Raw genomic sequence first — 27,568 nt, 5'->3', positions numbered from 1 at the left:
TTCCACAGCATGGTATGTAACTTTATTTTTCTAGCATAATAATTTAAAGTATTTACACACTGCACACTCACTGTTTTACACAGATACGTATTCATATATCTATGAACCACATCTAAAGGTTTCTTTGCAAAGACTCGACACACTGTGGGGGGGTTTCCAAGCATAACAAAGAGGACGAAAAAAAGTTTTGAGTCTTTTAAAGACAGCCATGTGGAACATCTGTGAAAACCAGTGTTTCCCCCGTTTTAAGCTCCCCCAGGAGACCTCTGAACAGCTATAGCCTATCCACATGTTGGTATGACCTGAAACTCTTCTAGCTAAGGTTTCAAGAACCAACATGTGCAAGCAGCATTTTTTCTAGAAATCTCAGAAAAGGAGAAAATAAACCTGGCCCTTACGTAGAGAAATATTATCTATTTCTGAAAGTAATCTGTGGGGACTGTTTTACAGGGACACTGATTGTAAGGGCAGAATAGCAAAATACACTATTACCAGTGATGCAGGGTGCTTTTAAATGTCACTTCCAGCTAAATAATATTGCAAAATAACCCAATCTTCTTTTCCCAACTATCAGTAAGGGTGGTTGTTATTTTCCCTGAAAAGAGCAAAGGTATATTTATTAATCATATACACTGTAAACCCAGATCCTATAGAAATTTCTTCTATTGCTTTTACTCCACTTTCATACTATTTGCACAAAAATAGTGGTTAAAGTATCCTCCGTATTTTTTCCTCGCTTGTACTACTCAATTATAAAACAAATTATTAACGATAGCTTCTGAATTTGGTACATGGCATCACAGGTGAACAAAAAAAGCCACAGTTCAGAGCTGATGGTAAGTCAGTCCCTAGTCCAGCTTCTATAAAAGGAAGGCGGGTTTAGGTTTCAACTCTCTATAGTTGAATCTCCATGAGTAAGAAGCAGATGCCTTCCTTATTTTCCCAGACTGCCCAAGATTATTCTCTTATAAACACAAGGTAGAGGTTTGCCACCTCTACATGAATTCACAACTCCACTCTGTAACTGGGTGGCACATCAGTTCACTAAGAAGTTAAACTTTACAAAATGACGTCCTCTTTCTCCTGCCGGTATGGGCCTCTGGCAGTGTCACTGATCACTAGGACATGGCAAAAGTAACTACCTGGAGAACTAAAATTAAGCATAATCTTGGCCTAAACTACTACAGCACTTAAAGTTAGTACCTTTTATTTCTGTTTATGTAAACTTATCAATAAATTATAAGCACAAACTCTATCACTTCTTCTTGGAACCAAAGATTTACATCTAGATATAACAATAGAAACCTACCTATCCTGGAGTTAACTCTCAGATTACTGCTCCTGCCTTTTGCTGTTCTTTTCCTTTTGCAAGGGGGTGCCAACAATGGAATGGAAGAGGCAAGGAGAGATCTTACTTTATAGGAATTTCTCCAAGTTACAATGAGCAACTGACTAAATCATATTCAACTACAGGTGTTGAGAGAGTACCTGACTTCAGACCACCTGCGAAGCACAATGCTTAGTTAACAAGAATATCTGGATTAAGCAGTGCCGAAGTGGCCGCACACCAAGTGAGGCCAAGGAAGCTTTTGTATCATTGCCACCCCACTCTGTTCCACTTCGCATGCAGACATATCAAAGACTGTGATGAAGATCATGGTGGACAAGGAAGAATGAAAAACTTTGTGATGGGATCTGGGCCTCCACATTAGACAAAGAACCTAACCAACCCCAGTTCTTTGGAATCGTAAGGTGAGGCTGAGGAGGGTTTACTGGAGGTGGAGACAGGGAGAGCTGTGTGTTTCTGGGCTCAAAGCCAAGAAAAGGTTAAGAAGAGGGGCTTGCATCAGTCATGTAGATTAAAAAGAGCAAGGCATGATAATTACTAAATTTGTAGTTTCATGTTTTAACACAGAAGAGTCAGAGGGAAAACTGACAATTTAAAAAGGGGCATAGGATGAGAAAAAGTCTAGGAGTTACTGAGATGCCTGGTACTTATCTACGAAACTTCCATCACTAGACCCTTTTGACCTACAAGAATACCAGTTTCTATGGTTCAACCTAATACACTGTATGGGCTCAAATATATAACAATTAGAATTGAGAGTAATCAGAATACCAATAATACCCCCCTTCTGAAAAAGTAACAGCTGTTAGATGAAGAAAGCTTCTTAAGATCAGTGTTTAAGAGTCAAAGCACCTGTAAGGGAGAGTTAACGACCCTTTCAAATCAAGTGAGGGCAGAAGGGTGAGGGCACAGTTCAAAGGAACGAGGCAGCTCCACCGGAAGGTGGCGAGTAAAAGCTGCACACTGTGGCAAATCAGTAGCAATAGGAAAGGGCAGGAGGGTACAGGCAAGAATAGCTACAAACAACTGGTCACCTTCAAAGGAAACGCTGCATATGGGTGTCTGTGTATATGTACTATACATATCAACCAAGCACACACATAAATATTTAATATATAAAAAATAAAGTGCTTTCTAACAGGTCCCTGGACAGGGACATTATAAAACATTTCACAGAACTGCAAAACAAAATTGATACAATCAAAGAACACTACATCCAACATATGTGAAAACAGCCAAACACAGTATATACAATCTGGTGGGTGTCCCAGGACAAATGTCCTGTCATGTACATGGTATATACATATATACTCTTTTACTCAATATATTATGACAATATATATTTTAAAATTTTGTTATAGACAAAAAATAAAAAACCAAAACAAAAGACAACCCCTACAAAAACACGATAAGGATCAAGCATGTGAGTCCTAGACTGACAGACAAATCACTGCTTCCACGGGGAGTCCCATTGCCACTGCTGGGAAAAATGTGCCAGCGTTCCTTCCTTGGGTGCAGGGCCTCCACGTCCTCCAAGGCACTGTGGGCTGCGGCAGTAAAGTTGGCATCACCAGTGGTGAGCAGGTCAAAAACACAGGACTGGAAATAGATGTCCTTCACTGGCATCTTCTCATGGCATTGAGTGTTGGCAGTCTCCAGTGTGTAGCCAGGCCAGGCCTGCACCAAGGAGGTGCGAGGCAGGCTGTGTCCCAGGATGGCAGACACCTGGCCCTGCCCATCATCGATGCGTTCACTCAGGGGGCAGCCGTTCAAGCACAGCTGCAGGTCCTGGCTCTCCTCGTAGGACATGGCCAGGTCTTCAGGCATACGGATGGCAAGGGTCAGGTAGCGACCCACCTGCCGCACAAACACTGTGGTCCCTATATAGCGGGCGTGCATCTCCACATAGTGGCCACTCTCCCTCTCCACGATACGCAGGCTCTTGGCATCACCGTCCCCACCACTGGTGGTGCCATCCACAAAGGCGGCCGGCAGGTCATCTGTCACAGCTTGGTAGACTTTCTGATCTGTACACTCATGGTGGGCTTTGAAGATAATAGTGATCTGTGGGAAGGAGCATGTACAATGTTTAACAGAATGGGAAGGAAGCAGAACGGGGCAACCCTCTGTAGCAAGAGCTCCCCGCCATTTTGAAGCTGAATGGCTTAAGGCGGAATCTCCAAAATGGACCCAACTGCTTGCACATCAAAAATGGATGATATCACTTTCAGAAAATATTTCTTAAAGTCCTATATATTTAGAATGAAAGTTTAACATAAATCCAGGGAACGTGCATCAAGACAAAACTTTTTTACTTTCCTAAGAGAAGGAGCGAGCGAGTGAGCAGTGTTGCTATCAGAATATCGGCTTTTTGACGGGGTCTGCTCTCTTGCCCAGGCTAGAGTGCGGTGGCACATTCATAGCTCACTGCAACATTCAACTCCTGGGCTCAAAGGACTTTCCCACTTCAGCCTCCTGAGTACACAGGACTAAGGGCATATACCACCATGCCTGGCTGACTTAAAAAACTTTGAAGTGAGTGGGTTGGAGGGGGCGGGGGGGACGGCAGAGGTCGGGGGTTCCTCACTACGTTGCCCAGGCTGGTCTTGAACTCCTGGCCTCAAGCGATCCTCCCACCATCATCTCCCAAAGTGCTGGGATTACAGGCATGAGGCCACTGTGCCAGGCCAGATAATGGGCAATTTTTATTGATAATTTATATCTTGTCTCCTTCCAAAGTGGATGAGTCATGACACAGTTCTAAGAAAAAGGTTAGTTTCTGAGTTATTATGCAGAAACTTTAAGGGCCTTAATTAACAATATACCTAACAGAACTTTGCTTCCTATCAAGATTCTTCATAGGATTAAAAAACTGTATCCCATGACTCACCACTACAAACTTACTCGAAATACAGAGAAAGAGTTGAGGAGGGGGCACCCCAGTAACAGCCACCACTCATGTACCCCAGGAAAGATTTCTATTAGTCCCTTAATCAAATGTTTCACATCGCTGGCTAATCCCTGTGACAGGGAAATCACCTGGCAAATATAGCTCCTAAGCACTGGCAGAGACTGAATACCCTAAACCTAGTTACAGCAAATGTTTTCCCAAACAGCACCAGAGTCCCTTAACTCCTCAGAAATCTTTTCCCAGCCAACTCTCGATTCTCCAAACTAAGCACATAAATTCATCAAAGAAAAAAATTACTAATACAAAAGCCTCTCTTTTGTAAACCCATGTTCTTTCCTGCAGAATCCTTTAATTAGAACAGTTAGTTAAAAACCTTGCACACCTTCACCTCCAACATATCCAACATCTCTGGTACAGGTGGTGGAGGGAAGATAACTATGATAAGACAGGGGCTGCTGTGTCACACAACATGGAGAAACTATTTCAAAGAAATAAAAAAAGACCACATTTTGAGAATTGTATCATTACTAGTAACTGAAGCAACAGGGTTCTCTCTTCCTTCTTGAAAAAAACAAAAAGTATCAGGTGACTTCATTCAGGAGGAAGGTAGACAAGCCAAACACTCTATGAATTACTCGGGATGGAGGAAACCTTCTACCTCCTGCAAGGAAACTAATCGAAACAACAGACCCTTGTGAAAAAGACCAGAAAATGCCACCCCCACCCCGCCCGCCCGAGGTCCTCACCACCACCCTCAAGTTTATGTCTGAAGTTTTTCTCCAACTCAGCCAGCATTTGCTCACACTATTTAATTCCACATGTTCCCACTGGTGTTACTTGACTGGAATTTTCCAGCCATTTCATTTTACTTCAGCCAGTTATAAAGCCAGATCTGAACCAGCTGCACTGTAGCAACCGGTTAAATTCATATCCGTTGTTTGCAGCTGCAACTAAAAGCCAGACAATGTACTATGAAAATGCTGGGTTTTCTCCCTTCCTAATTACCCTGAGCCACAACTTGATTTCACTACCAGCCTTCTCACATTTCAACACCTTCTTAACAACCCAAAGGAGGTGCATCAGAGATGATTTCAGGAAATTTGTTGTGCATCCAACCATAGGACCTTTCAGAGTGAATGGGGGTTTTGAGCTAGATATCTAACAAGACCATAAAATAGATTTATTTGGTGGCTCTAAAATCCGTTGACAGGTGTTTTTTTAAGGCATGCTGGGATCCCTTGGAGATGACAAGACTGAGTCAAGAAAATTTTGCACCTGAAAAAGTTGAAAGTTAACAATACAGATGGCTAAAATAAGAGTAATAGACTTTTTATATAATCACTATGCTCATTTTCACCTGTAACATCTACTCAAAGATTAAACTCTTAAATAACAGCTAAATAATTTGTCTTTCTAGTCTAACAAACCTAAAATTTAAACCAACTTGATATTATCTGCAAGAACTACTTTTTTGTTCACCTTAGGAAAAACAAAGAGGATTTACTTGTGTTGGGCCAACAAAGCAAAGATAACCGATTCCAAACAAGTTTCCAAAAAGCAAGCAAGGGTCCATATTGAGATGAGTGGAATGGTTCCATATGTCTCACCAAGGCTGTTTTTTTCATTAAGCACACCAATTCCAACTCAGGAACTCAGGATTCATTTCAAACCTCCCACAGTATTGTCCTCTGCTATGCCAGTGACATTAACAATAACTCCTACCTATCTAGAAGCTTAAAACTTGTTTTCTGCTCTAGTATCTACACCTACAAAATATCCTAGTTAACCTAAAAGATTTGTCTTTCCAATTTACTAGTAGTGATTTGCTCTGAGACAAGTGGATATTTCTCTTGTTGTTTCCCAACCGAGCAAGGTAATTCTCACACAGAGCATATGTGTAGAATTATCCCTTGAATCAAAATGCTGAGGGTGATGAATTGATTGTAAAGCATGAGTGGGTTTCCTGAGTAGTCCCTTGTAGTTTAAATATGCACTGAACAGGTACCTAGAGATATAATCAATGTAAATTTAGAAAACACTGGGTAATAGTTTCACATGACTTAAGTTTTATAATGCAATTTCATTCCTCATAACAATTACAACATGAGCTTTTAAAAGGCAAGTACTCAGCCAATGAAGGGCAAGAAATTCATTTCAGACTGTCTTCCTCTTCAGAAAAGCAAAATTTATTCATTCTTAATTCTTACTTTAGAAACATGCACAATTTAATTGGAATTTTAAAAAACACCAAACTTTTAATATTTCCAGCTAGCAGCCACTAGAAAATAAAAACTGAATACATAAAATTGTATATCAAAAGCTCACAGATAATTTAAAAATGCTAGCTATGCTACTTACTTTTCCCCTCTATGAACTAATCTATATGCTGTCATAACTCAATCTGGCACATCTGTTCTATGCCACACCATTTATTATTGATAGATGGCATTTCTGTGCATTTAAAACATCAATGCCTTTTGTTAAACCTCCTCCACCCAGCCCCTCTCAACCCCCATGTTAGACAAACTACTCCAGTTCTCTTCATTCATTTTTAATGTTTCACTCTCCTAGATCTTCACCACCCACAAGGTTTATTAGGAAGAGAAAGACAGCAGCTACAAATCAACCTTTCTACACGAAATAGGCAACAAGAACTTACGAAGGTTTGCTGTGAAATAATTTTAAGAGGCACCTGCCTCTCCTTTCCACCAGGAGACAAAAAAAAAACATATTAAATGAAAATGAGGTAGCCAACAAAGAGGGAAATAACACAGGTACTGCCTCGCCAAAAGATACACAGGTATCTATCCAAAGCACAGCAGCCTTGCAAAATACCACAAACAGGTTTTACAACAGCAGACTTCTCAAATGGCTCTGCACCTTGACTACTTGTGCGTAATATATTTTGGAAGAAACATTTATCTGTGTTTAATCAGGCCATTTGGCACTGTGAGTGTAGGACTTTTCTGGAATCCTCAAAACATGAAAGCCAGACTTTAGGAGCTCTCATCTCTGGACTCTAGATTGGTCAGTAAACTAAACTGAAGAGGCACAGAAACTAGCTTGAAACACATGGAAACATAATTTTGATATGCACCTGGTTAAAATTCTGCTGTGTCAAAGAAGTCGATGAATTTTATTTCATATAATTAGCTGATGTGTCTACTTTGCCATATCCTCTGGGTGCAATGATAGGTTGAAAAATAGAAGACTCTAAGGGAGAATAAGCCCATGGTGCTCACAGCCCCTTTTACTCTTAACACATGGTAACAGCATGCAGCCTCTACAGTCTTCCCCAGTGAACAAAAAAGAAACCATTCCAACAAGAGCACATGCTTCAAAGGAGAAAAAAATATACATGCTCTCTCTCCATTCCTAAAAAACCCAAATTTTACTTCCAAGGGTCGATTTTTCTAAATGTTACGAAGTCAGAGACTAGGATGCTCTGAAGCACCTAAAGGAAGTAGAGGCCTTTGAAAGCACCTTCCTTCAAGTGTCTTCCCTGGTCCCACTCCTCCCTACCCGCCAGCGTAATTCTGAAGTGTGGATCTTGGCCGGAGCAGAGGTACTCTGTCCACGCAGGGTGGCAACTGTCTCCTGGTTACATAAAAAGTGGGGAGAACTCTGTCTCCCTCTCGAGGGGGGAAAAGAGGTATATTGATTTAGAATAACTCTTTCTGAACAATTTCATGCAAAACCCAGGAGAGTTTTTATGTATGCCATATTTAAGAAAAAAATACTGGACGAGAAAATATTTGATGTCATTGATAATTTTGCTTTAAAAATTATGAAAAAAACTGTTAGGAAGCTATGAACTCAATGAACTGGGATGTAATTTTACAATCACCACTCAGCCTACGTATCAAATATCTTGTAAAACAAATATCTACAGGAAGCTCAACTTAAGATCCACAAAAATACATTTTGTTAAACAATTTTATTGGACTAGGACAAGATACTAACAGTAAGACAGTACCTGTGTTTACGAGGTGAGTGGCAGATTAAAACTCATACTGTGGACTCCTTTTAGGGCTTGAATGAGACTAAAAAATCAGCTACCTTAAAAAGAGTTTCTCTATCCTCATGTCTCTTTCCACAGAGCTTGGAGCACTTACAGGATCCAGAGAAATGGAATGGACCAAACTTATTCTTCAGTGTTGTCCTAGGTAATAAATACATGCAGAAACACGGGCTGCCTTGGCTGCTGAAGGGGTACTTGGTAGCAGATAGAGAATGAAGAAACCAAACCAGAGGGGAAGGACACCCAGAGCTGAAGGCAGCTAGGGTGGTCTAGAGAAGCAGCATCAAGCTCAGTGGCTAAAAAGAGAATGAAAGGGAAGCTGGCCCAGAAGACACATGAAAGGAACAGGCACAAAAATGCTGCTTCCCAAGAGTAATTTCTGTACAATTAAGACAATGAATGCTGGAAGCATAAATAGGCACAGAGGCAGGCAAATTGGCCTACTTCCCTTGTACAGACCAGAGCAATGCTAGGGTGAGCATGAGGGAAGGCCTCTGTCCTGTAAGTCTTGGTCACTCCAAAAACTCCAAATGGAACCTTTCCCTCAGCTTGTGTGTTGTGTTCGGACTCCACATTGTGATGAGGCCAGCAAGTGTAGGAACTCACTATATGCCCAGATATGAAGTCAGGCCTGTGTGGACAGTATTACAGGCCTAGGCTGCCACCTTGCTTCAGACTAGAGGCTAAAAATATTTTGAAAGGTGAGAGCCAGGGCTGGTGGCAGTAACTCTCAGCCGAATCTGTCCTAGCAGGTCTTGCCTTCAGGCATTCCCCCTCCTGGTAGAGAGAGGTGGCAGGACTACAGACCCGAGGCTCTGCTCTGGGCCTAGGTTCAGCACAGCTGTTCTCCAAACCGATGGGATTAGAAAACCACAGCCTGTTTGATCATTTTTCAGCTTTGGGAGGTGAGCAAAAAAAGTAAAAGGGCTTGAAGATCTTCACAATACACTCACACTCTGAAAAAGAAAAGGCCCATGAGAACTCAGGAATGAAGTGGTTAGAAGTGGTTACCATGCATTTCAAGAAGTCAGTTAACCGAAATCCTACAAAACAATATCTTTATGTCTGCATTTTCCTTGGGTAGGGTGAGGGGAAGACCTCAATACCATGTAAAAGCACATGCATGTACATCTGTGCATGCACACACATGTCTTAAATGGAAACTGACCTCCATTTCAGGAGCACATGCAGAGCAGATGAGAAGTGAGTTTTAGATGGTGTCATATCATCCTATTCACAGTATACATGCTATGTCCCAACATGAAAGAACCCCATGTTCTTTTGGCTCCAACTCTTAAAGTAACCAGTTAACTGGGGCATAAAAAACTTCTCTCTCCATAGAACCAGTTTCATCTAAACTTCTTTCTAGACCCAATAGCACTGTGATTTCACTGCAAGGCTGTCCAGTTGAAGTCTGTAACTTAGATGTATGTTAGCTTTTCTTTTAAGTTATCACTTATTGACAAGTTGGCCAGCTTCCTTGTCAGTATGAAAAGTCCTTAAGTTACCCCACCCACAAGAACACAAAATTTGAAACAGTGGAAGAGCAAGTTCTACTGCAGTCAAAAGAAATAAAAACAAAACGGGTAAGGTAGCAGTTTTCATTGTTCAACACTGTAGGTAACTTTTTACATGCCACATTCCACATGAGCAGAAACTGGTTAGCATTAATCGAAGCCAACAAAAAAAGGACCAACCATCCAATGTTTCCTTCTCGCCCCTTCCCCTCAAAATGTTGACTCAAAGAAAATTTAACCAGGCAGAGAGACATTTGGAAATGTGACAGAAAAACAAGTTCTAACTCTCAGCTGTGTATCAGACTTGGCCTCATGCCTCTGGTTTAAACTATGGAAGAGTGTGGATTTGTTTTAAAGCAGCAGAGCCCCATAGCACCCTCACGGAATCTTGCCTGGCTCACACAGGGACAGGCGCTGGGTTAATTTCACTTACAAATGGGGGGCGTTCTGAAGGTCTCTTCCTCCTTCCAAACCACATCTGGGACAGAGGGAGTGGCACAGTCAGGGAGATTAGAAAGATGGTAAAAGACTCATTACCCAGAATTTTTAATGTGTATGAATGAAATAAAGGCATATCTTCTTCGAAAAGTATAGCATAAAGAATAAACAGGTAGCTCATTTATCTTACAAAATGATTTTTCAGACATAGGTTCATTACACAGCTAGCGATTTCCCCATTTTTCTCTGCTTGTTTTCCCCACATCCACTTGGAAACCTTTTCACCTCCAGGCAATTTACTGAAATGATATAAAGCAAAGCTGAGTACTTCCTGGGCCTAAGATCTTATAATCCAGTATGCACAAGAGCTGCGTGGTAAATAGAAAAGGACAAATAAGAAGACTGCCGCCTGGAACTACAGCTGATTTCTGCTCTTTTTGAAAACCTGGCTTTTAATGTTTCAAATATTGTTTCTATAATAAAAAAAATTCAGGGAGAGTAAAAATAGTTAACATATGCTTTTATGAGAATTTTAAAGATGAGATGAGGCTCTGGAAAACGAATTTAATTAAGAACTGATGACTGTGACAATAAAATTCTAGAAAGCTTTTTGGTATAACATCAAAGATCAGCAGCCTTTCAAAAGTGGGAGCCAGGGTTCTAGGCCCTGCTAGGTTGTATGCAGATGAGGAAATACAGACGCAGGTTAGCATTCTTACTGTGGGAGGTGGAAAGAGACTGTGCCAAATCCCAGGAGTAAAGACAATGATTTGGCAAGGAGGGGTGTTAGCATGGGACGGACCTTTGTAGCAGCCCACTCTTCTGGCTCTTCTTGACACCCCTGCCAACTTGCTAAATGAATAACATCAATTGGAACCAGCTTGTCAATGTGAAAAGAACCCTGAAAATGCTGGGTTTACACACAAACCCCATGCTTTCCCACCAACTGCTGCAAATTTTAGTTATGTGCTTAGATTGAGGCAAAGGCTGCATTCACCTCTACATCTCCCACAGTGGGCCCTTTAGTACCTTCTGTTTCAAATGCAGCACCAAATTAACCATACATTTATCAGAGAATGATTATCAGGGAAACAATTACATTAAGCAGGGAGCTGTAACTGCAAAATCCCTTCCCATCTGTTCCCAATATGCCTCAACCAGTCAGAACTTCTTAGCATCTTCATAAAGCAAGAAGGGTCACAATGAGGAGCAAATCTCAAAGAGATGCCAAGAATCACCTATGCAACAACATAATTGTAACAAAAATAAAGAGCAATCTCAGATTATAAGAATTAGTTACAATGTATCAGCAAGAGAGTTGTAGTTTCCTTGTGGAGGGAAAATGGTCTATTTTTCCCCCACAAATACCATGCGTCCCCCTCTTTATAACACTGCATGCAAGAACAGTGTCCATAGATTCAAAACACAGAACCTATCAATGGAATAACCATATCCCTTAGTTCAGAAAAATAATGATAAACACTATGTAGCTCACATGGTTTCCATAAAGATGCTAAAAACATAATGGGTTGCAAAAACTTAGCTACAATAAATGTACTAGGTCTGGGGTCAACAGAGGACAGATTTCCAAACCTTATGCAGAGATATACTTAAAATGACAACTGAAAGCTGTTGCAATGCAGGCATGTCTGGTTCTGATTTTGTAACCAACAAAGAATGACCCAGAACACTGGTTTACATGCCCACATGCTGTTGTAGAACAATAACTACCTGCTAAGGGGCACTAGAAAGCAGTAGACCTACCTCATGCTCTAGGAGCCTACAAGGTAATGGTGTTTCTTACAATGGAAAACTGTGGGTTATAAAGTTTGAAGAAGACATTAACCAAGAGCAAACCAAACTAAGTCTTTCTACATCTCTAGTATCTTCAACCATTGGAAATTTTCAAGAACTCCCAAGAAAGTAGCTACAGAATTTGAAATTCAGGGGTAAGTATGGAATTTAGACTATCCATAATGCATGATGGGTATGCTACTATGCTTTGGACAGGTGATGAGTGCTGCCCATAGGATTGCCAGGAGCTGGTGGCCGTTGGCAGCACCAAAAACGTACAAGACAGGCACCTCAGAGCATCTGCCCATCTGCCTAACAGCCATCTGGCTTGGTCAAGTACAATGAGCACAGCCCTTTCCCAAATTCAGACGCCTTAAGGTAAACCACCTTCTCTCACTCAAGGGTGAGGCACAGTAAAATGTGTAGCAGAAGATCTGCAATAGGACCTGTTGTCATCCCCAGTCTCCACTCCTACTTTTTATTTTGTGTTACTGAGGTGGAAGGATAGAATAAGAAAGCAAGAGTGGTGAAAAAGGATACAAACACATTAAAACAAAAGGAAAAATAAAGTGAAGGCATTCAAACTACTTGTACAAAAATAATTACTAAAAACATTTTCATTGTTTGTTTAGGTATGCAACTTAATAATAAATGAATTTCTGAATTGTTTTTGAAAAAGGAATACTTCTGAATTCCCTGGAGACTGGTAATTTTAATATATGCTATTGGGAATACATTTGCAAAGTGCAGAATCTTTCATAAAAAAATGTATTCCCCAATCACCTTCTGTGATCATGGCATATACAGATTCTTATTGAACCCACTTAAACAGAGATACAAAGATCCATAGAATGAATGAAACAAGAGTTGAGACTGAGAGGTTGGCAAAAATAACATGGAAGAAGTCAAGCATCCTCAAAACACATCATCTGGTTTCTCTTAAGTGTATGAGGCACAGGACAACTACTGACATGTGCCCTCTCTGGAGCCTGTGAAGGGTGGGCTACTTCCTCCTGCAAAACAAAACTTGCCTTTCTTCTCAGTGTAGCTAACTCTGCCAGTTCAGAGCCTGTCCCTCTCATCTCATTCTGAGTGCCTACATGCCTGTAGCCGCCTCTCACAGCCAAAGGTGGGGAAGATGGCCCAGAGCTGATGTGGATGTCAGCCGAGCTATGTGTGTGTGCCAGACACCCCTGCAGCCCCCGGGATGGAGAGATGAAAAACCAGCCCTGGCTTCCCCTTCAGAAACACATCTACCTGGCAAGGTAGCCAACTGGCACAGGCTCCTCCAAAGAGAGGGAGGCAGGCAGAGGGCAAAACTAAAAACACAGAGGCCTTGAGAAAGCATACCTGTGCACACCATGACCAATGGGAAAACAAGCCCTACCTTTCCCAAGGAAGGGGAGGAGAGGGCCACGGTGGGGAAGAAAACAGCAGACCAGGGGAGATGAGGCAACATCACTAAGCACCGCAGGCCTGTCTGCCTTGAACTCACTGCTTGCCATGTAGAAAAAAAGAAAAGGCTTAGCTAATATATGGCCCCGGGTGACTTCATTTTATTTTATGGTGTTTAGATTTTTTCCCCACTTTGTCTTTTTGTGATAAGGAAAAGGGGGGTACCCAGGAACAGGCAGAGCTCACAAAGTTGGGCTTGAAGATGGCTTGCTCCAAGAGGCCAGGTTCCCAGGACTGAGAAGCTGTCTTAATAGCCTCATTGAAAAAAATACCCTGGGGTCTAGTGCTTCAGTGCAGTGTTAAAGGGAGCGAAATGAATGGATGTTTCCGAAAATTTCAGTATCACAGCTGGCCAGCTAGCCAATGACATCATCAGTCTTTCAATCTAGCGGCAATGAGCATGTGGGTTATTAAAAATGCTTGACCACACAAGGATGATCTGGTATCTACAAGGCACAGTACTAGGTTACCCAACAACTGGTCTATGCACTTGCTTAAATTCTCAGTAAAGCTGGGATTCCCATGAAAAAATGTTCCAGAAGATTTTTTAAAGAAAGTATGGTGGTAGACATTAAGGGAAAATTTCAGATCTTGTTTAGAACTTATTTTATAAGCACTTTATGCCTCTTATTGTTTTTATTTTTATTACCACCACTTTTTTGTGCTTAAGGTTTTTAAAGGTTTTATTTTGGTCCTGGCTGGGTAAAAGGAAATCGTATTGCAAGATTTAGGCCTTTCTTTGGTTTCACCAGCACACGTCATACTAGTATTGAGACAGGTCTTCAAGAGCAAACTTCCAGATGCTTATGGGGCTTTGGAGAGAGTTACAAAGAGAAGGGGGATGGGGAACCAAACCCAACTCCTAGAGGTCGTCAAATGAAGCTACAGAATAGTTTGCTGCTGAACAGCATGATCACCAGGTGTGGGAAAATACTTCCCAATAGTGCAATTAAAGACCAAGCATTCTCATCATCTACTTGAATTTATGTCAGAGGACCACTTTCTCCAACTTTTTTTGAATGGGTAAAACCTTTAATCCTTATTCCAAACTGAGGGAGAAAACAAGATTGTCCTTTTTATTTATTTGCTAAAAATTACAAAAGAATTCAACTGAAATAAAATGATCTTAAATACTTCAGCATAAACTGTTCCATATATATAGCAATATTCATAAGGTTATCCCCCACATATTTTCACCATAATCAGTAACAAGAGAATTCTGAAAGACTGAATAACAGAAGTGACATGACTGGATGGAAGGCACGAAGAATAAAATCTGAATACTGCTTCTTGTGAAGAGAACCAGTATTTCCCCATGTACAAGCTCTGATTAATCTCTATAGTTTTGTTTGAAGGTTACTCTGCCAAATCCTCAATTATTTGCACAATTGATGACTTTTTCCATTCTCAATGGACTGCCTTCTTTCAGTTACCCAAAGACTATTCCCAGCTTTTATGTGCCATATGACTCTGCAGTAATGATGGATTTGGGGCCATCGTTTCTCTTATAACTTCATAATTCTATAACTTTATATATAACTTATAGCAAATACATATTCTGAGATATTTATAAAAAAATGATTTGCGTACATACAAAAACCAGAGGGAGAAAAGTTTATTTTGAGATATGGAATTTGGTAAGGCAAAAGACAAGCTTGAGCTTTTACTGAGAGTTGAAGTATAAACATTTTGGAGTTCCCCTAAGATGTCTAGACCAGTGTAACAGTCGTCTTTGTTTAGGGCAATGACTTCTAGTCTTAAATTTGTGACACCCCAGGGTGTCTGCAGATATCTCCTGAGGTGTAAAATTCCCTCCACAAAATGCCAAGTAAAATAACTTTAATTTATTTAAAAAGTATGCCACACATGTTTAGATGCGGGGAGGGCGTCCTGGAATCAAGAGAACAGTCATAAGTATTTCAAAAGCTTGAGTCTTGTAATTACATTAAAAAACTAAGCCAATTTTTTTGGATACAATAAATGCAAGAAATAAAGCAAGATGAGATGGTCTATGTGTGTGGTTTTGTGGTTGGAAAAGACACGGAAGGAGGTGGTTAGTTGGGACACTATTTTAGTGGAAAAGTGACTTTACTTACTAACGGCTGAATTAGCACTGACTGCCAATTGGAAAGCCAGTTCATAGGTCCTCTCTACCTGCTTGCATTAAACACTGGTGCCTTAAAGTTGGTTTCAAAGATCTCTGTACAGTATTAGTTTCTTTAAAACAAATGAACACAGACCACATAAACTGGCAGCTAGTCATGGTAAGCTAAATTTTGTCAGTGTTTCTCTTAGCTTCTGACTGAAACTGTTAACCTGAGGCCCTGAGATTACACACAGGTTACATGTTGCTGCTCCGCAATATCCAATTATTAACCTCCTTGGTCATCAAGAGGTTAGTAACTAAACCACCATTGTGGGTTTACCACTGGGAAGTTGGCTTATTGCCATTATGTTTTACTATAGCTTCCAAATCTCCAATAAAATATGTTTCCTGATAGGTCACTGCCTCAGGCCTCACAGCTTTCTTTATTCAGAGCACCCACTTCAATCATCTGATAAATCTGAACATGGATTTCTTCAAGAGTCACACACATATGCACTCAAAAAAAGACATCACTGAAAAAAGCATCCTTTTTTTATTAAACAGGTCTGCCTTTTCCCTGGAGAACTCAATTTCACTGTTTACTTTTTATTTATATCACTGTCTATTTAAAATTAGAACCATGCTTACATTCCAATGAGAAATTCCTTACTAAATAATTTTTATTTAACCCTTTATCAACTGTTAATTGCTTTTCAAAAAGAAGTTCCTTTTAAACTAGGCCCTTTATAGCACATTTCAAAAGTCATCTGAAGAATCAAACATCTGAAAGTTGAGTAGGGAGAGGGAAAAAAGAAGGTATACTTGCCTTATTTGTAGCAGTAGCACTGGATCCAGGGACCACAGGTACGTTTGTCACTTGAACTGAAAGATAATTATTATCTATGAGTGGCCAGGCCCCTTCTACTTTGCATGTTTGGAAGTGATCCTTGAAAGTTCTGAGGTGAGGATCTCCAAACAAGCCACAAAAAAGGTAACTGGGAGGGTTCTGGTCCCCTCTCCTGTGTTCCCTGGCTCCAGCATGGCTGTGATAGTTGCAAGGATCATGGGTCACTTCGGGGTTGGTAGAGGATGTGGGTCCATCCTTGGAACAATTCCTCTGGCTCATGAGGTCACTGATACCCAACACGGCAGAATGGTATACCAGGTTGCCACGGCAAGCTTTTGAAGTTCGCTGGGTGCAGCCAGCATAGGCACGCAAGGCCTTGCAAAACTCAGAGTCAAAGCCGTCAACGGCAGAGTTCAGGTGAGAAGTCAGGGACACGAAGTCCGTGGTACATTTCTGGATTCGACATTGGGCTGGCTGTTGGCAGTCACCTATGGGAAAGAAGATAAGACCAAACATTTGCAAACTCTTCATAACTTCCTGAGCTACATGAGAAAATCACATTGTTCTTTGGGAACTGTTTGTTCTATTTTATACACTGTACTCCTATTTTAAGCAGCCTTCAGATACAGGGTTTCATTGTGTTCCTGTGTCTTTCTCAAACTAAGCCACTGGAAGAAAAACTGCATGCAATTAGTTAACTTAAAACTTTAAAGCATGAGCCACTGTGAGTGAACATGAGTCTAGTCCAGTGATCACAGGTTGAGATTACAAGGGAATAGTAAATAAAATATTTTATCAATGTTGCTATTTGTTTATAGGTTTTGAAAAAGATTACTCTAAGGTTACACCAAAAACATGAACATTGTTTTGATTTTCCAAAATTGCATAACTTCCTTCAGAAAGCATTAGAAAAGCAGCACTAGGCACAAAACCATGGTTAAAACCTCCCCACCTCAGGAAGGTGTAAAATCCTAAATTATAGTATACTTAGTTAAAACATCTTTACTTGATTTACCTGTATGGCTACAGAATAAGAAAAAAAAAAAAAATCCAGGTACTGTCATTCTACTTCTGAGGCATGTTTACCAAGAAACTGTCAATAAACTGACACAATTTCCTAATTTCTACAAAATGTAAATGCTCTAAGAAAAAAAAAAACAAGATTCACTTGACCAAGCTATATATTTACTTTTTCCTTACCGTCTATCTCCGTTACCCTAGGATCCTAGCTCCCAAGCAGATCACAAGTAAAAGCACACTATATAAAAACAATTCATATAAACATTATGAAAAACCAAAGTATCACTGTCCTATTAGTTTTAAAAAAATCAATTTCCAAATGATGCTTTTTACCACTAGTTTCTCAAACAAAAATTTATAAAATCTCCTAAAGCACAAAAAGCACAAGAACTACTAATACTAGGTCAGTTGTGTGCCCCCAAATAATATTCTGTTCCATAAAATGGAAACAACAGACTTAGTGAAAAGAGACACTGTTCTTTATCATCAACTGCAAATTTTATATAAATGAACTGTAACACATATTTGTGTTACATAAAATCTTTATAGGTCTTCAAACTATGGAGACATCTCTTTAAGTGTGAGGGATCTCATCTGAGAAATGAGGAAGCTATTCTAAGACGAACTTTGGCATCTTTTCCAGACAGTAAATATCTTAGGATTTGTATTCTGGATGGGGGAAAAAATTCAGGGCCAGTAGATTATTATTAAATATATAATTATTTCAAGATGTGGATGCAATAAACTTTAGGATGATATCAAGATTTAGGGAACTCCATCTGATAAAGACTTAAAATTAAGCCTAATATTGTCTTAGAAAGGTATTTTAACATTTTCACTAGTAAACTGCTCTTAAATCTGAATTTAGTAGCTTGTAAGCTCTGTTTATGGCTTTGGCTGGGAGAAATAGGTGGGAGAAGACAACTTCTGAAGACAACTCTGTCACCACTTTTAAATTTGCACAATTTTAAATTTAAAATTTTAAATTTCAAATCTTCTTGGGTTCTTCTGCTTTGGCTAAGGCTTCCAACAGCCTTTTGCTACAGAGATGATGGGAGGGAAGAGGGCTAGAGAGAAAGTGTGTTTGGGTCAAAAAGGGGAAAATACTATATAGTCTACGCTTAGTATTCACTTTAACCTGAGTCAAAGGTTAAAACATTTTAATATGTTGGAGCTATGGATTTACTGCAATCATTAAATCATACTTTCAAAAAAAAGTTACAAAAACATCTTTGTGTGGAATCTATTTTATGTTTGCTCATTCCAAAGCTGACAAAAGTAGCTCCAGTATTTACAGAATTTCTCTTTCCAAAGCAGATCAAATAATTTTCAGCTACTTTTCACTAGAACCCAGATCAAACCAAAACAGAAATCAACCAACTAAACAACCCCAAAAGGCGTTAAAGCCATTTTGCAGATGGAAAATCCAAGGCAAAGGGATATTAAAGGGCTTGTTCCGGCAGAATCATAAAACAGCTAGCATCAAGCCAGGATGTGGTGCCTTCCCTCAAAACTTGTTGTTCTTCCATCACAGGTCATGTCTCCTCTTATTTCCTAACTGTAATGACAGTACTTGATGGCTGAAAAAAAGACTTAAGTAGCCATTGCATTTTTTTTTCTTTTAAAATCAGATACACAGACAGCAAGAAAATAAATAAGGGGCCAAGATCTCAGTAATGAAGAGCTCTTAAGACTACGGATAAATGACAGCACAAGAACTTCCCGCTAAACTTGCAGTGCCTATTTGTTCTTTTTATTGTCTATAAAATCTATCCGAGCATACGTTTCTTTATAATTATTTCAAATAGTCATAAAATATCAAAAGAACAGTATGGAAATGCAGATGGAACCATTCAGAAGGAAAGAAAAGTAGAATTTAGATTCCCAGCTCCCTTTTCATACCTTCCTTGCAACCCCCCAAACCTTTTCCTTTTTCTTTTTTTTTTTTGAGACGGAGTCTTGCTCTTGTTGCCCAGGCTGGAGAGCAGTGGCACGATCTCGGCTCACTGCAACCTCCGCCTCCCAGGTTCAAGCGATTCTCCTGCCTCAGCCTCCCCAGTAGCTGGGATTAGAGGCATGCACCACCACACCCGGCTAATTTTGTATTTTTAGTAGAGACAGAGTTTCTCCATGTTGGTCAGGCAGGTCTTGAACTCTCTACCTCAGGTGATCCGCCCGCCTCAGTCTCCCAAAGTGCTGGGATTACAGGCGTAAGCCACAGCGCCCGGCCTAAACCTTTCCCTTTTTCATAGCAGGTAGGTGCTGACTGCTTAAAGAAATCTCAAATCAAACAGATCTCCCGGGGTTCTTCTGCTTTGGCTAAGGCTTCAAACAGCCTTCTGCTACAGAGATGATGGCAGCGAAGAGGGCTAAATAGAAAGTGCAATTGGGTCAGCATTTTCAGCTTCCTTGTGGGCTCCTATATAATGACTAATTTGTAGCATACACCCAGAAATATCCAGGCTTCATGAATTTATAATGACAACGCACACTTTGCCTGTTATAGGCGGTAAAGTAAGCCTCCTGTCAAAATGCCAAGACAATGCGGAGCAGAAACAATCTCAAGGATGTAGCCAAGAAGGCCATGAAGTGTATGAGTAAGCAAGTAACTCCCATATTGGATCTCCATTCAGGAATTGCAGAGGTTGGCTAAAATAAATAAAATAAAGCAACTAAAGGTACTCTTTTCATACTCTTTTCATTCCCCAAGGGCAGAATTAAAACTCTGCAGTTACAGACTTCTCTATTTTTGGGTCAGATCATCTGTGATCAGTGTGACAGTTATTTTCATACCAGTTACTGAACATGCTAAAGCATTTGTGGGTCTAGAGCTTTCATTTCATCATTTTTTAATGAATCGGACATAAAGACCTCACCATTCAAGACAGTTTAACACCAGGACTACACGTGTGAATCTGCAGCACAATCACCAGTTTATAATAAAAGAAATGAGGTATTCTGAAGCTGAATTAAGTGAAATGTGGAGCCATATGGGGTGCTGAGGCAGATGATAAGGATCCAGGCATAAAACATATAGTAGTCCATCTGCAAAGATCACTGGCACTCTTGCTGGGCTCCCTTCTCTGAGAAACAACCCGGGCATTTAAATAGCACCACTCTTCAAAGAAATCTCTCAAAAGGAGCGTTCTTTTCTTTAACAGGATTAATCGTTTCACTCCAACAAGTTGTCCATAGAAATCACTCACCACATTGTTGGGTTGAATCTAATGGTGACTTAAATGAGGACACATGAAGATACTGAGAGCTTCACATTCCAAATTCTTGAACTAAGACACCCTACTTTTCTAAACCCTTAAGCCAACTTAGTATGCCTTTCACAGGCTAGCAAAGAAATCTTCAGGGACCACATTCCAATTCTGTCACAGGATCCTATGGCAACTATGGGAAAAAATATCCAAGCAGCCAAGGGGGACAGACTCTCATCTAGCACAATTTCCATTTCATGAAACGTACATTTTGGTATTATGGACACATATTTTTCGCACAAACACTCCTGAATATATCTTTTAACATGTCAAGAAAAATTTTCCACGTAACTACATGCAGACTGACACTATTTTCTAAGGTTCTTAGGTTACTAATTGAAAGCCGTAATCACCCTAAAACTTTCTATTACACTTTTTTTATTAAGCCGTCTTTTCCCTAATTGTCGGTGTTAAAAAGCAGCTATTACATCATAATGCAAAGCTACGCAAAGTAAATTAAGTCTTCTCAGATGTCACATTTCCTCCCCCCCATTACTTAAAAGACCTCCCTGATTTTTAGCATGGCGGGTATGGTTTAATAAGTAAAAATTACTCCGCACAGTTAGGTGGCATCAAAGTTCAGGATTCTCCAGACCAGAACGTTGTGAAGTGTCTCATATATACAAGACAAAAAAGTCTCGAAGGAAAAGAAACTTATTTAATGCTCTGTTTGTTCTCAAGACTAAAAGAGAATGCCGCTTTCGACCTTAGTATTAAAAAAAATTCTTTGTCTAGGCAAATTCCTAGAAAAAAATAAGCGTGAAGAGCGTCCTGGATTTTCATGAAACGATTTTTTAAAAAGAAAAATAGGTATCACATGGTAGAAGGCTCATTTGCAGGCTTACTTCCCTAGGAACATATTCCTCAAGGCTGGGGAAGCGCTGACCTCCAGAAGGCAGCATGGTTATCTGTCAACCCCTCAAGGAGCCCGAAGACACCCGGCTAGTCACAAAGCACGAGCTTTTCCCGGGAGGCTGATCGCTGAATTAAAAACAGCTTTTGCCAAAACGAATGAAATCCCTGGTCAAAAAAGTTGACGTTACTTCGAGATTAACTCCCAGGTTTGCAAAATCTGGTGAAAATCTTTCCATCTGGTGTGCTTCCTTCGCCTCGCCGCCACCCCCAACTCCAGAAAAGCAGCACAAGGCTCCTCGTCTCCCTCCGAGGCGGCTGCGGCGGCGGAAACCTGATCCGAGCCTGACTTTCAGTAAACACCAGCGCAGAAAGCAATAAAGCATCCGGAACATTTGTCTCGGGCGCGCGGCCCCCGCCCGCTAAATGTTTGATAAGCGGCTGTCGGAGGGGAGATTTGTCAGCGGTCCGAGCCGAAGGCGGGGAGGGTGGGGAGAGGGCTTGTCTCTGCGCCCGGCGGCCGCCGGGTGGGTGACTGCATTACTGTGGCCCGGAGCCCGGCAGAGGTGCGTGTCAGGGGCTCGGGAGGCCTTTCCCGTTGCGCCACGCCGCCCTTCCGCCCCGGCGAGCGCCTTCGAGACCTGGGGCTGTTTGGGAACAAAGCCCTACGCCCCGGGGCTGGCTCCCCTCGCGCGCTCCCGTCCTACCTGCGTGGAGCAGCCCGAGGCTGAGCAGCAGCAGCAGCAGCAGCTCCAGCGGCGGAGGGCAGAGCCCGGGGCGGCGGCGCTGCTCAACCTCGGCGGCGGCAGCGGCGGCGCTGGAAGGTGCTGCTCTCAAGCCCATGCCCGTCCATGCAGGTCTCGTGGGCTCCGGCGAGGGCGGCGGCGCGGGCGCCGTGGCGGGTCTGGGCCCGTGGCTGCGGCATGGGCCGGGGGGCGCGCTTCGCTTCCTCTTCTTCCTCCTTCAGGCCGGTGTAGCAGATGGGGCGCCACCACAGCCGCAGCAAGCACCGCGCAGCCGGCGCAGCCAGTCCGCGGCGGCAGCAGCGGGGCGCAGGGGCATCGTGGCGGCCGGAGGCGGCAGGCAGGGAAAGAGGGGCGGAAGAGAAGACACAAAGACCGTGAGCGACTGCTGAGACGAGTCCCGAGCTCTTCGGCACCCCGGCCCCAGCCAGCGTGGGCTCGGCGGGCGTGGACCTCCAAGCGGCTAGCCCAACCCTAGCGAGCAGCCGCCTGCGGCCCGGATATCTCTGCGCGGCAGCCCCCGCGGTCGATCAATCTCAGTCCCGCACTGCCGTCCCGCCCTGCCCTGTGCCCGCCAATCCACGACACCATCATCCCCCGCCGCGTCCCTCCCTTCCTCCCCATTGGTTGTGACCGCACGTCCGCCCGACTCAGCCTGCCAATCGCAGGACCCAGAGGGCCCTCTCCCCCGCCCGCTCAGTGTAATTCGAGTTCCGTGTCCATCGACTGCAAGTCCTCTCCTGCGCCGCAAGTTTCCTCGCGCTCCCTTTTCTCTCCCCCACCCCCTTCCGCGATTTACTGTTTCTTCGCGCCCAATAGAAATGGGCGACCGCAAGTCTCACTCTCGCCGGCGTTACAAAGGTACCGGCCTTTGACCTCTCCTTGAATTAATGTGATCCGATTCATCTTCCCTCCAAGTTTTTTTTTTTTTTTTTTTTTAATTTAATTACGCCTCCCTGCCCTGGCCCTGCCAGCTTCAGCTCCACCTCCTTGGAGGAAGCAGGCGCTTTTACAGAGCGCCGCGCGGCAGGTCCCCTTTCAGCCAATCACATCTGCGGAACCGCATTCCGAGTCGTTTGAGGGTGTCTGGTAAAGCAAGCTCGGAGCGGTGTTGGAAATCGGAATGTCACCCGCGGTCCGGAGCAGATAGGATGGGCTGGGAAGATACCCGCGAACTGCCGGCGGAATTCGCTGGCAGCTGTGCGAGGCTCAGGTGTTCTAGTTTCTTTGACATTTCCCTTCCTGAAAGCGGCAAGGAGAGGTCTAAGAGTGGGAAAACTTCAACGTTCGGTTACAGTGTAATGAGTGGTGGGTTTTTATGCAGTGTAATTATGCCACGATTTGTTGTTGCTCAGTGGCTTTTTCACAAATTTCTACAGATTATTTAAATTTTCCACAAATTTCTACGGATTAATTCAATGGCAGCTCACTTTCTCCTTTTATGATCGGATGGGTCCGAAAGTGAGGAAAAAGACAATTGTCTACAAAGAAAGAGGCTGCCAAGTGGAGACAGAAAAGCAGTTATGAGACTGATGATAGATACCAATTTGTTATCAGTAGGTGTGAAGTGGTATCTAATCTCAAGAATGACCTCAAGGCTGAGAGACACTTGATACTGCCCTCGCCTTTGCCTTTCCCCAAACAGCACAGGGTTGCCATTTAAAATCCACTAACATCCAAATCGTAGTTGGCAACTGTACCCGCTACATTACTCAGAGTCTCTAATTAGGAATTTCATATCAACCACGGACATGCTGATATTCCACACATATTTAAATGAGCTAATCAATGGACTAGGATAATTGAGGGGCAAACCTTCGGTCTCACCAGCTCACTCATTAGACACATTGTGAATTGCCCAAACCACTAGGTCCCTAATGAAGGATGCCTATCTGTTTTTACTGTAACTTTTCATTACTTACTTGTTACATACTATGATGACTTAAGGGGTAAACACACCTTTCACTATCCACGATATAATCCAAGCCTGTGTATATCCATAATATGCTTAATAATAGCTTCACAGTTGCCTGGAGAAATGACTTTTGGGCAGGAAGTTATATGACATTTTTAGATAATGCTGCGGACTAAATATTAGAGCAAAAATTTACTATCTTGCAATTATTTCATATAATTAGTGAGATACAGTTCATGACATACTAAGAAGCATCTTAAAAAAGTAATCAAATATAATACTGATTTTCAAAGTATTTGGCTAACAAAGACTAAAATTTTTTTCTCTTAACCCAAGATTTAATTCGACCCCTATAAAAGCAGCATCTCACTTTATTGATCATACTTCAAAACATATACTCAATAGTTAAGGATCAATAATTTCTGTTTGGTTTGGGTCTTTCCACTCGTGACTTTCTATGATTTTTTACTCCCCTCCCCCAATATCCTATTTCATAAGTACACGGGTGCTCTAGATTTTCCTATCAATAGAGGGCGTCCTCGAGTCATTGCAAATCCTGGTGTCGTTAAACGGAACTGTTCTTCAGAGGAAAAACTTCATGTCTATAAGGTGCTTTATTGCTCCTCTGTTGTAAAATTTGACAAGCTCGAGATTTATAAGCTTAACAATTCACTCTTTATTGCTGCATAAGTGTTCAGCCGCTAGAGGAAAATGCTAATTTTCACAATTAAACCGCAAGGTGGTTCCTATTTTTAAGACATAGGTCAGTTGACACACTCGCGGGTAAATTCGTACTGTTCACAAGATCAGGAATCAGCTTGGAAAGCAAGAGCGTAGTGAATAGTCGCTTATAGCGCAGCCACTCCTCAAGCCCGTGAGCTGCAAGTTACAAAGGATTTTAGATTCTACAAAGAAAAATCGGGGAGGGAGCTAGAACACAAACATAAAATCAGTGACTTATAAAAGTTTTATGTTTTAGTCAGAAAAAAAAATCATGAAGTGACTGATGACTTGTGTAATTCACACATCCACCCTGTTTCTTGCCACTGGTACTCTTTCTCCCTTCCTCTTTGTTTTCAGAAAGGAAGGAGGAGACCTGAACAGTACATCCAGAGAATCCAGCAAAGCATACCACGGCATGAATGTGCAAGTGGATAGAATTAAAACACATGCCAGAAACACTAATGGATTCTAAACAAGATGCGGTTTCATTTCCTGAGCCTATACGTGATATTTTTAACTGTTCTCCAGTTAATATGTCTCCATTTCCAGAAATCTAACAGGAGAATCTCTGACTGCTTAACAGATCACCTAAGCTTCCGATTTGTGCAATCCATTCTAGAGTAAGGGCTCCCTGGCTGCTCCCCGGCCACTGTGTACCCAAAGCAGCGGCTGAAATAGCCCGGAGTCCGACAGCTCAGCATCAAGCAGCTCGTGGTTCGTACTTACATAATATTTTTTTCTCAGAGCAGGAGTGAAAGTTTATTAAAAAGCGTTAGAACAGTAAGGAAAGGAAAGGAGAGAAAATAAGGAAAGTACAACTTGGAAGAGGGCCAAGCGGGCGACTTGAGAGATCAAGTGCCTTTACTTACATCATTCTTAACCCTTCCGCTCCTGGAGGGGGCTCAGCGGGATCAGGGGGCCCCTGAACTTCGGAACACGCAGGACCTGGGTGTGAGAGAAGAGTCCCAGAGCTTGGCGTGAGCAATGCACTCCGGGAGGGAGAGAGCCCGGGGCTTGCGGGGGGCTCATCACCCGCTCGTAGACAACGGGCCCCCGCAATCCCTGCAGGCTCCGCCGCTGCTCTCACCGCTCAAAACGGCAGGTGCAAAAAGCATTTGGGAGCCGCTTGCCAGCGCGCGGAGGTAATGCGCTTCCTGTCCATTTATCTCAGGAAACCAGTGCAGCCTTCCCTTCGAAACAAAATTAACCTCTCATTAGCCAGCCACTCTCTCCCAAGAAGGCCTTAAAAGCTTTACCAGCTCGCTAATGTATTTAGGCTTTTCTTCCAGGCAAACGCAGCCGCCGGTCTTGACTGCCATCAGCTCAAGGGGTTCCTCTGGGCTCTCCCGCGAGCCAACAGCCGACCTCTCTCCAGCCTAGTCTGGGAAACTCCAGCCAACCCAGGATCCCATTTTGTAGTCCCGGGCAGACCCGACACCCCTGAAAGAACTCCACTCCAGAAGACGCCAGAACAATTTCCCACGAATTTCATGGGCGCCCTTCACATGAAAATCTCAGCTCCCCTATCCTCAAGGAACGAGGAAGGGCGCCGGGGAGGGACTTCGGTGGCCAGCTGTCCCTGGATGGTGGGCACTGTTTGCTCTGCGGAGCGCCAGCCCTGCACACAGCGGGTGCGGGAAGCGTTGATGGGAGGCTGGAGGGCGGGGTGAGCGTAAACTAGGATCTAGCCGGTTCCAGGCGTGGAGAATCAAATGTGGTCCTAGATCTGTAAGTTGCGAAAAGGAGCTTTTGGGAGCGTCAGAGCTTTCTCACTCCGGCCCCTCGCCGCCTTGAGGCTGGCAGATTTATACCACACAGGTGGATGGAGACCTAAACAAAACAGTCCCGGCCGCTGCCTGCCGCTCGCCCCCCACGTCCCCCGGGCCCACCGCAAACTTCAGCAAAATAAACAACTCACCACAGGCATTCCCTTGTCTGCAGCGCGAAGCTTGCCAGCTGGGAAAATAAGCCGCAAGCCACGCGGCCGAGGCGCGGAGGGAAGGCAGCGCGGCGCCCGCCCCTCTCCCCCAGGTCGGGGGCAGCGGGACTTGGGGCGGGAGGGAGGCTCCGCCTCGGGGGCCGCTTTCACAGCTCTCCGACTCCGGAATGAGCTCTCGGAGAAGAGCTGCGCCCTTCCAGCTAGCCCGATTTCTCCGCCAGCTAGGGGAGAGGGCGGGGAGCCAAATCCCTCAGCCCCCCGCACCCCAGCAGCTTCCTCCAGGCAGCTTTCTCCCCAGTCAGCCTCAAATATAGGTGAACAGAGATCCCCCCCTCCCCCCGGCAACTCGCCTATCTCCACACTGCCCCCTGCCGGCGCTACCCGGCTCATTCCAGCACTGCGGACGGCTGGGGGCGTAGAGGCGCCCCAGACCCCCACGTCCAGGTCCCGGATCAGTTCTCTCTTCGCCTTCCCCCCACCACACTCAGTCTTGCACAAAGACGCCTTTCACGCCGCCAGCGCCACCCTCCGCGCCGCCCTCCGGGCCGGCGGCGCTGCCTTCGCCCACCCGCGGCACCAGCCGATTCCTGGTGGGCGATTGTGCCGCTCGTCGCCAGGCAGGGCGGCAGCGGACGCGTGCCGGCTGTTCCCACTCCGCGTCTCGGCCAAGGCGCCAGATGCGTTGCCCCCCGC

The 27,568-nt window shown here is 43.2% G+C and overlaps 1 protein-coding gene across 3 annotated transcripts; it reads right to left on the bottom strand.

Annotated features, from left to right (window-relative positions):
* RGMB (repulsive guidance molecule BMP co-receptor b) lies at positions 1 to 27,204 on the bottom strand. Of its 3 annotated transcripts, XM_063724185.1 has the most exons (6): positions 26,855 to 27,204; positions 26,024 to 26,126; positions 25,806 to 25,881; positions 22,263 to 22,516; positions 16,397 to 16,905; positions 1 to 3,412 (listed from the first exon to the last, which is right to left on the bottom strand). In XM_063724185.1, exons 1-6 carry the CDS (start codon positions 26,861 to 26,863, stop codon positions 2,744 to 2,746), a joined length of 1,620 nt encoding a protein of 539 aa, XP_063580255.1. In that variant the 5' UTR covers positions 26,864 to 27,204; the 3' UTR covers positions 1 to 2,743. The 3 variants fall into 3 exon arrangements, with proteins under 3 accessions (XP_063580255.1, XP_002815804.2, XP_009239197.2); XM_002815758.6 differs by lacking the exon at positions 26,024 to 26,126 and having other exon boundaries at positions 26,855 to 27,044; XM_009240922.3 differs by lacking the exons at positions 26,024 to 26,126; positions 26,855 to 27,204 and adding an exon at positions 26,193 to 26,823.
* Between the last annotated feature and the right edge of the window lie 364 nt (positions 27,205 to 27,568).

Source organism: Pongo abelii, chromosome 4 (assembly GCF_028885655.2).
Source record: "Pongo abelii isolate AG06213 chromosome 4, NHGRI_mPonAbe1-v2.0_pri, whole genome shotgun sequence".
Lineage (NCBI taxonomy): Eukaryota > Metazoa > Chordata > Mammalia > Primates > Hominidae > Pongo > Pongo abelii.
The sequence above is the reverse complement of the archived record's forward strand: the minus strand, read 5'-3'. Positions and strand labels throughout refer to the sequence as shown.